This window comes from Hypomesus nipponensis, chromosome 19 (assembly GCF_054491055.1).
Source record: "Hypomesus nipponensis isolate SF chromosome 19, ASM5449105v1, whole genome shotgun sequence".
NCBI classification, from domain to species: domain Eukaryota; kingdom Metazoa; phylum Chordata; class Actinopteri; order Osmeriformes; family Osmeridae; genus Hypomesus; species Hypomesus nipponensis.
The window spans coordinates 17717325-17727904 of record NC_140379.1 but is presented as its reverse complement, the minus strand read 5'-3'; the positions used below and the strand labels follow the sequence as shown (position 1 = coordinate 17727904).

The 10580-nt window shown below is 41.4% G+C and overlaps 1 protein-coding gene across 1 annotated transcript; it reads right to left on the bottom strand.

Moving 5' to 3' along the window:
• Positions 1 to 1832: 1832 nt before the first annotated feature.
• LOC146247291 (SAFB-like transcription modulator) lies at positions 1833 to 5414 on the bottom strand. The gene is made up of 5 exons (XM_084681673.1): positions 5242 to 5414; positions 4440 to 4527; positions 4270 to 4349; positions 4154 to 4181; positions 1833 to 3071 (listed from the first exon to the last, which is right to left on the bottom strand). Exons 1-5 carry the CDS (start codon positions 5374 to 5376, stop codon positions 2326 to 2328), a joined length of 1077 nt encoding a protein of 358 aa, XP_084537799.1. The 5' UTR covers positions 5377 to 5414; the 3' UTR covers positions 1833 to 2325.
• Between the last annotated feature and the right edge of the window lie 5166 nt (positions 5415 to 10580).

Genomic DNA, 10580 nt, shown 5'->3' with positions numbered 1-10580 from the left:
ATCACCGCAAGGCTAAACAACAGTTCTCCAGCCCTGAACCAATGAACGGGGTCAAGGAGCGTACGGTCCGAGTTACTGATTACCCTAGAAATCGTTGCTCGGTTAACTCACCCTTTCAACAGAAATCTGCTGCCCATGCAGCTCAGTCCGATCCAGGTGAGAGATGCATCTTCCCACCTCAGCGCTGGAGGACATGGTGACCAGGCCGTAACACTTCGCTCCTGGACTGCGGGCATTAGTGACCACTTTGGCACTAAAAACCTGAAGGTAACAAATCATTACGCATATATACATTTCTTTTATAAGCAGTGCCCTTTCCAACGAGTACCGAGATCATTGTAAACTCTGGTGGCTCCATGTTACTCTCCATGTAACTCTCCATGTAACTCTCCATGTAACTCTCCATGTAACTCTCCATGTAACTCTCCATGTAACTCTCCATGTAACTCTCCATGTAACTCTCCATGTAACTCTCCATGTAACTCTCCATGTAACTCTCCATGTAACTCTCCATGTAACTCTCCATGTAACTCTCCATGTAACTCTCCATGTAACTCTCCATGTAACTCTCCATGTAACTCTCCATGTAACTCTCCATGTAACTCTCCATGTAACTCTCCATGTAACTCCCACAGCCATCAAAAAGCTAACACCTGTATTCTTTCTCATGCACCTCATTTGATTTTTGCTTAGCCTCCAGTTTGAAGTAAATGGAGCAGGCTGTGTCAAAAGGTGGTGTTTAAAGTAGTGTTGCAAGTGTCAGGACACGTACACATATAGCATTGACATATGAATGTATTGTCACCTACCAAGAGTCTTGCCAAATAAATAATATACGAATATAAAGTGGTGTCATAGCATGTTAATGTGTTCCATACTGGAAATATTATCACCACTTGCATTTCTTCTTTATCAGAAGGTTGACAAGATCTGATTAGCCTTCCAGAGATTCAAAGGAATTTTGTGGAGAATAAATCACTTAGTTATTTTTAAACACATTTCTCTGGACGCAAGCAAGGACATTTGCTTTTCATCTTGTTCATGAGTTATGAAAAACAAAGGCAAACAAAGGCTTATGCATTTATCAAACATTATGCAGGATGAATCATGACCTTCCCCAGAATCAACTATTACACCCATTTACAGTCACATCTACTTCCAGCTCAATTGCACCAGCAAAATACAAATTTGCCACTATCGTTTAGATGACAACGGCACAAAGGACAGTACACTCCATTGCCTTTATTCACACCCAGCTTGGTTTTGAATGCAGTTCTTCCACAGTCCTGTTGCCTTTACTTGAAACAAGTCCCTGGCTTACCTTCCCATATTTCCCAAAGAGGTTCTTCAGGTCAGCAGCTTTGGTGTTGGAGGACAGGCCGCTCACCCAGATGTTGCGAGTGGAGCTGCTTGTACTGCTGCTACCGGTACCTGCTGAGACAGCATACATGCCTTTACAAGGTAGCCACAGTCAAACTAACACTACCATTGAGAGCAACTGGCCAATTTCAATATCAGATGCATGCCGAGACCCAATCATAACCGTGCTTGCGTTTGACTTGGCATAATCTCATATCTTATCGCCTAAATCTACCTTATTTATCCCTCTAACAGAAGATTTCATATCTTGGAACACACTTTACTAAGACAGCTGGGCTTGATACGCTCCACTGAGTTGAAGACTCACTGTTTAATTTCACATCTATAAGAAACAAAACAAAACAAAAAGTCTTACCCTTGTCATCTTTTGTGGCTTTTCCATCTCTGTCTTTTGAAGAGCTAGAAAAGTAGATTGAGCAACAATAACAAGAGACAAGAAATGAGCGCCGGCACATGAACCCCCCCGTGGAAACTGACAGACAAAGTGAGGCATATTGTTACAACATAACCCCCAAAAAAACTTTTGAGCAAAAATTCCCCACACGCATGTCTTGCATATGGACAACACTTCCATAATGGCTTCTTTCATTGCTTTTCCATGGGTGGAAGAAGGGTCAGGTTCACAGCCAATTTAATCCCTGGTACTTTGAATCTTCAGGAGGGCGTTAGACTTCACAGCGAACCATTTCATACGTTTCACAAAAAACTGGTCACAAGGACTACTTTTACAATGCCCTAAGTGGGAACTGGAAAAGGCAATAAAAGTGCTGGAAAGGTCAAACAAACAGGCGTGTTTTCATCTCCTGGTCACAAATTACCCAACTTCAGAAAAACAAATGATAGTAACAAATGGCAGGATTAGGTACATCAATGAACATTTCCCTTTAGAGAGAGAGAGGAAAAAAAAAATCAAAAAGTCTTGATGCTACCCACAATGCTGCGTTCTTAGTGAGCTGGAACTTGGTAGTAGTATTCAAAGAACTGACATAGAAAGACAAACCTCTTTGCTTGACCTGACGCCCCAGTAGACGAGGGGCCTTTCTTCCCAGAATCCTTTTCTTTGTCTCCCATTTCAGGTTTCTTCAAGGCCTCTCTGCTGTCCTTCTTGGAGGGGTCAATCCTGGGCCCGTCATCTTTCTTACCATCTTTATGGCCGTCCGTCACTTCCACCTTCATGTCTTCTTCCTGGTTCATCTCAGCAGAGGCCTCTGGCTCGTCACAGCCCTTGTCTACCTCTGAATCTGGAAGTTTCACATGTTTACCTGTTTCCAGGAGGTCATCGCCATCAACGTCCAATGTGATGGCATCTTCGTTCTGGATAGAGACGGATAGGTCATCGTCCTCAACTTCTTTGATGCATGTGGGACCTTCGGTTTCAATCTCTGCCGCTTGGTCGGCCTCAGTGTCTGGGTCAACCTCGGCCTCGGCATCAGCCTCTGGATCAGCCTCGGCATCAGCCTCTGGTTCTGGATCAGCCTCTGGATCAGCCTCTGGTTCCGGATCAGCCTCTGGATCAGCCTCTGGTTCCGGATCAGCCTCTGGTTCGGCTTCGACCTCGGCTTCGGGCTCGGCCTCAGGCTCGGCCTCTGCATCAAGCTCAGCCTCGGCTTCAGCCATTGGCTCAGCGAGGACGTCCTCACAGGAGGGAGATTTAGAATTTTCACGAGTACCATCATCTGTCTCAGTTACATCTGAGGGATTCAATAAAGGATAAAACATGGCAAAACACAACGTTTAACATTGACAGATCTGTGTTACTTGACCTAGAAAGTAGAATAGACAGCAAGTTTAGTATTAGTGGTGATTGTGGGGGAGAAACCACAGGAACACACAAAACAAATATTCCTCAGTGGAAAGGGTGGTGTCATTCAATATTCTCCGGGTCCATTTCCAGCACAAAGTTCCATCACAATCCAGACAGATGAATGTTCATTTCGATGTTTCCCTTTCAGTCTGTGCCTTTCATCAGTGTGACCTGTTGACAATCGTTCGAGTGAGTAGAAAAAGGGCTTCAGTCCATTTTCTTTTGGAAGAAAAAAATGTAAAAAAACACAGAAAGGCCTGGTGGTGTAGTTCAGTCCCATGATGTGGCCACTTGACATCTTTCCTGGCCCTCCTCCATATCTTCTGTCCCATGTAAATGCCAATCAAACAACACCCTGGGGTCGGGTTGAAAACTCAGGAGTGTCATCTTCAAATCAGCTATCAACTGAAGAGTCCTACTTGCATCACCCAAGTCCTTAACAACTCCGTGTCCACGCCAACCACCATCATGATGGCCTTTGGAAATTCAGAGATCATCTTTGGGGTCAATAATGAAGCTCTGGGGGCGCAGAGGCAAACACCTGATGATTCGCTCATGTCATCTTCGGCCTGCATCTCGCTCTTGTAAGCTTGCAAACTGTCAGTCCAGGCTTCTCCTTAAAGGTTGAAACGACTTGGTGTCCTTAGGGGCTCCGTGTCTTGATGTGTCCGTGTTGAAGAGTCATGTTACATTATTTTTATGCCGCATAAAAATAATGCAAGACAAAGATGTGCCTGAAGCCAATCCCAGTGGGAATGTTTCCCCAAAATGAGGAGTCCCAGTTGAAGTGTGAGGCCAGTGTGTATATGAAGTGCAATGCATTGTACGAGGGAGGGTACAGAGTTGCGAGTCTGCCTGCAAAGGTCGTGAAATAACATTGCCTACCCCTGATAGTCAATCCTGAAAGTGAAACCTGACCCAAAAAAATAAAAATGTCATCAGTTCAACAGCGTTTGGAAACAAACATACCTTTTTCCCATCCATCCTCCTCTGTCTCCTGTGAAGTGAAACAAGAGGCCTTTATGTAATGCAAGATGCTTGAACCAAAGTGGTAAGTAGGCTATAGAGATCCAATGCCAACATACCTTCGCAGAAGACTCTTCTTCTGCAGTGGCAAAAGGTTCTTCTTCAGCAGTGTTGTCAGCATCCGAATCCGCTTTTTTCCCTAAATTGAAAAGTTAATACACTTAAGTTAATGCAAATAAACACTAAATGACAGTTACACAGACTATCCCGTGATACAAGGAAATGTTACCTTTGGTTTTGGCATTTTTTCTGGCAGGTGTGTCTGTTGAAACTGGAATTTCAATCTGGTCTACGTCGCCACCTTCTTCTTCAACAGCCTAAGCAAAATTCCATTCGTAACAGATTACATGTTATAACATTTCAAAAAGAAGGATAGCAACTATTTTAGAAGACTTAAAATAAGAAACGAGTTTTGTAAATCTAACTCCTCAAGTTGTCAGTAAAATGAGCTAGATATTTAGGCCTGCGACCAACAGCCATTGAGATAATCGAAATATTAACACGGAACAATAAACAATGTAGCCCAGCCCGGGACGTTGCAAACGACCAAGCATACCACGTTTGCTACAACACATTGTATGCAATTTGTCCATGTACAATCCTTGCCATTCACGAAAAAAGAAACTTAAAAAGTAAACCAACGAACATGCAATAAGGTTGGATTGCAATGAATGATTAGTAGTTGGACGTACTCAAGAGTTATTTACTCATTTGGGCAGTGTACGAACATAGATTAAAAAAAATATCAGGACGTGAAGCTGACGACGGCTGCACAACATTATGATAGGCCTACCTGGCGTAGCTAAAACAAGTGATTAACTAGTTATTCATTCTATGCAATTTACCTTCCACTATACATCCCACGGCAGAAATGTGTATAAATATTATTTGTTTTAGTTATTGGCGGTATAACAATGGCTTCAAAGATGGCTAGCTACTGTCTGTACAGTAGGCTCTGCAAAAGGACAAAAACGATTCGTCAGCAAGATTCTGTGTTTTTGCATTGAACGCAGAAGGATAAATTGCCTTACCTGTTTCAGTCTGGCAATAAGAACATTCTTTACACCAGAAACATCTAAATTCCTTCGTTTGAGTTCAGATTTAAGATCAATTACTCTTAAATCTGTTATTTTCTTTGCCTCGGTCGAAATGGCACCCGACGCCATTTTACTACTGTGGTAGTGAGTGGCGGATTAATCCTTCTTTCCTTTTTAATGGCCGATTGCAACCAACATTGAGAGGTTCATTACCGCCACCTACTGTTTGGGAATGTTAGGACGGCGACATAGGCCTACCGCTGCTACAATGCAGTTAAAGGGTGCATCCCAATGGAGAAGATCCCTTCAATCCAAACTGCCCGAGGTGAAACTCTATAGCTAGTTACCAGCTATAAGTACCTGGGTTTCATTATTGACGAGGAGCTATCATTTAAACTACATTTTAAAAAATTGATATCAAAATTAAGAGTGAAACTCGGTTGTTATTACAGACATAAATCTTGTTTTTTCTCTAAGAGCTCAGAAGCTTCTAACATCGGCCACTTTCTTGCCTCTTGATTTATGGCGATGTTGTATATATGTCAGCGTCATCCAGCTGCCTTCTTTCCCTGACTCCTGTGTGTCACTGTGCTCTGAGGTTCATCACTGGTTGTAGCCGCCTCACCCATCACTGTGAACTATATGTAAAAGCTGGCATGCCTTCCTTGGACATGAGACGGTACACACACTGGATGACTCTCGTGTATGGCTCTTCTTGGACTAATTCCCACTTATTTACGCACTTTTCTTCATAGAACCAAAAGTCGTTCAACGATCAAATGACTTTCTGCATCTTTCTGCTCCTCGTGTCCGAACTGAAACGGGGGAAAAACATTCATTTTCTCCCCGTCTGCATGGAAAACCCTTCAATCAGAACTTGAAATTGCAAACCTTCTTCCGAAGCATTCCGCTCTATTTAATGGAAATCTTTTGAACAGTGCCTATGCTCTTAAACTGTTACTGTATTGTTAACTTCTGCACTTATTTGCTTCTTTTTCTCCTTCCTAAGATTGTAGGCCTACAATCTTAGGAAGGAGAAAAAGAAGGCCTATATTGTTGTTTGTCTGTTTTGACCACTATGACGTGTGCTGCTGCCTTTCTTGGCCAGGTCCTTTGTGAAAGGGCTTTTTATCTGGTTAAATAAAGGTTATAAATAAATAAAAAATACCCGTGCTACCACAAGTGTGGCATAAAATAGGTTAAATTTCCCAATACATCTGCGTCTAAAATCGCATAATTTCCCTAACATCATCTGTAAAATGTAAAAGTTTTAATTCCTTTCCAAGTTTTTTTGTGCCTCATTCCAGGGCTCTCAAGTTTCACGCATTCGTCGTGAGACACGAATATCAACCATTTGTCACGCAACACCTTTAATTTCTCACGCATTTTTATAATTTCTCCTGCTGAGAATTAAAGGATATAGTCCCGCTATATACAATTATTTGACAAGGTGCAGGCAGACTGAGAGAAGTTTTCTGCTGAGTTGATCGGCATTGAGATGTTGTCACGCATATTTGTGCCCCAGCTTGAGTTATGTTTTTCTATGCACCCATGTTTCCCTAGTTAGAAACAGTTTTAGCTATACTGACATAGCCTACATTAAAAATCCCCACATCAGTAACAAGTCACTGCTTCCTGCACCTTCCTCATAAGCAAGGCCATAATATGGGGATGGGGAGGAATATTATTCCACTCCATCAGCATGCAATGCTGCCCTGGTCCCACACTCATGAAAACATAATCATCAGAGCAAACAACACAGGGTTCACCACAGTCCCCTGCAGAGTCCCATTGGCCACTTTACCTACACTAATAAAAAAACAGCTATACCGTGGCCCCCAAACCAGTTTCATGAGGAAATTTGAATGTAGCCCTGCAAATCTCCCTACCATTAGCTGTCCCCTGTGCATAGAGTGGCCACAAGGACCACAGCCTTCCTAACTCACTAACTCTATAGCCATACAACTCTCTCTCTGCCTCTCTCTGGTATGCATCACATGACAACACTACACTTACAGTTCACTGAACACCCTCCCCACCTGAACACTAGTCTGAACTGAATGAAAGTGGCGGGCCTCCACCTCACCATCCCATCTCCTCAGCCATTCAGCCCAAATCCTCTCTCTAATGTCGGCTTTTACCTCTTCTCTCCCCAATGGCACATCCATCTTAATATCCAAAGAGCTGTCACAGTGAGTGCCAGAGGTGGATCCGAATGCAGACTGAGCCAAGCCAGGATCACAAAAAAACGAAAAGTTATTTTTGAAAAATCCACAAGGAAACACTTTGTTGTTGAAACCAATAGCAAACAAGAAAACTGAAAACCTCACACAAACACTTGAAGAAGTTTCTTGTTTTACCCAATTGCTGTCAAAGTTCCAAGTCAATGAACTCTGTTGCCAAGTACAAGTTCCAGAAAAAAATCAAAAATGTGTTACAGATCTGTAAGGTGCAGTTGTCTGGTACACTCAAGTTGAGATACTCAGAGGACTGGACAATGAATACAGGAATGAAGGGACACAAAATGGGAGGTTTTACTCTCACAAGAAACGTTAGGGAGGGACATCCAACATAGCCTTTGCAAGCACAACAGATGCCCCATTCATGGTGCGAGATAACGTTTGTTTAGTCTTTAGAAAGTTCATAGAAATTGTAACATTGTGACCTTGGACCTACATTAGTGTCTCAGACATTTCCTAGTTTCATCTTACAAATAACTAACTTATGGCTACGAATGCATAAGCAAGCATTAGCAAGCAGCATAATGACAGTTTATCAAGGTGTTAGCAACACAAATCATAGATTGGCACATTTCTCTCCTGGACATGACCAAAGGTCATGTTCTCATGAGGTAATATAGCAGGGTATAGATCGAACATTGTTTATTATATTCTGAACATTCAAAACAGTATAAGAGTAAGAAAGTAATCATTAGGTGTCATTTTTAATGAGGTCTGTTATTGTTAATTGTTAATTGTTGATAGTTAATTAATCAGTGGTTAACAGACCTCATTGCACATAAGACACAGGTGCAGGTGATCACACAGAGGCAAGGAGGAAACAGGGAAACAGGTGCAAAGAAAAACATGAAAACTCAAACTGGAGCACAAGTGCATGTGACAAGATCTCCATTGGGCTTTTGGCCAAGACAAACACAGCCTCATTCACGGTGACTCCAACATGTGCAGTGTAGGGACCCATCAAAATCCAACATCAATCCCTAACCTCTGTAACTGCATCCATAATGTTCACACTGTCAGATCTTCCAGACAGTAAACAACACAAGTACCAGTGTCCCCCACCTACTGACGTACTGCCACCAAACATCTCGGTAGAATACACAGACAGATAAAGTCACACTTCATCTATAGTGTTGCGGTTGTAAATTGGATTCTGAACCCAACCAATGAAAGCATTGTCGTCCCTTCTGTACTGTCAATCCTCAATATGCAATGAACAAGGAAATGTACAATATATGACTGAATTAAGGTGCTACCTAATTCACTGACCAGTCGATTCTCTGACTATACATCTCCATCCATATGCAGACACTGGGTACGGGCGGATTTCTTCTCACCTGTTGAACTCTATAGCCCTTTTCACAGCATCTGGAACACACCCTCTGAGTGGTGGTCACAATGGTTGGAGAGGAAGAGGACTTGCTTTTTAATAAGTTATCATTAAAAGCTGTCTATACTGTTTTGAACAACTTTTAATGCCATGTTTGGTATAATTGAGTTTCTTCTTTTACGGGCCACAGTTTAACATTGTTTTAGTATTGTCTAATTAGTTTTTTACAGATTTTACACAATTGCACATGTAGCAGACCAAACAGGTTTTCATATTGCTGTTTTACAAAAACGGCACATTTGGTCCACCTGGGGCCAGTTGTTCAGAAGTGATCTGATAGGATTTCGGGTATTGGATTGGATCAAATCTTAAACATGAGTCGTTCAAAATGAAAAAAGGATTCTGAAATTGGATTAGATCACATAATCCAGTCTTGGTTTCAAACCTTCAATATGTGTTGTTCAAAACTTTTTAGTAGGACTAGGATACCTTTGATCTAAAAAATCAAGATAATTCTGATTATTAAGATTTGAGAGCCAGAGATTCAGGGTGGATTTCAGGAACAAAATGTAATAAAACTTGTATGTAATTTGAATCATGGAGTATACATACATATATTTATGTGAAAGAGCAGAAGTACAGATTCATCTGGCACAGGAACAATCACTCTTCCCCAACTTCAGCGAACCAAAGCCAGACTTGAGACCTGCCTCCCAAAAGGAGAGCTTCAAAACGTTATTTAGATGTGAACTATTGGACATGTAGCCTTTTTCTGAATTTGAAACACGTGTTCATAATGTTCACATTGTATTTATGAAGAATGTATATTTGATGTTTTTATTTGTTTGTGGGTCAGATGATCACTTAAAAGTGACCCAATGCTGGCTGTTGAACCTGTTCTTTATGTAGCTAGTAGTCATTGTTATATGTAGTCCCATTTATAACACTGGGAATCCGAATTTTGCAATGTTGAAAAGTTTGTATCTGGATCAGGGTTATCCAATCGAATGTTGCTTTGAAAAACCAGCACAAAAGTAAGATTGATTACTTGATCCTGCATAGCAAAACATGGGATTTCAAAATCCAGATCATTCTGATCCAGATTAAAAATGTTGAACAACTGGGCCCTGCAACTACTGAGTTAAAGCCGTTGATAGTCCAATATGGATTTGTATGCTTTAGACCTCCTGTCTCACCATTTATTAAGGTTGGATATAAAGAAAAGCATCTAGTCATAGTTTGTGACTAGACATGTCAATCCCGGAGTTGTGTTCACGACAATATTGCCTTTCATTGGCAACATTGAAGGTTTCATTCGAATTACTGGTTGTTTTACTATTTACTAGTTAACTACTATTTAAAAGTGCTAAGTACTTTTGTCATCTTGTATTAAAGTTAGCCCACCGTAGGCCTCTACGTATCACACATTCATGTAAGAATACACAGAGCTAGTCGTATCTATATGGCCATGTATAGTATTGTTTTAGAATTAGACTGTTTTTTCTTTTTCTACTTTTTCTATTCAGGATTGTCATGTGTCTTTATCGTATGCACCTTCCTGCCACAGTAAATTCCTTGAGAACTTATTTGGCGAATAAATCAAATTCTGATTATCTGTTCATAAATATAGACCTAGGCTTAATTAGTGACTGTGGCCTCTGAGTCATTGTTTCCATAGCACCTGAGTCCCTTTTTCCATAGCCTTGCCTAAAGCTATTTAGTGAACATGCATTGAGATTGGTGTCCTGATCAACCATAGGAAT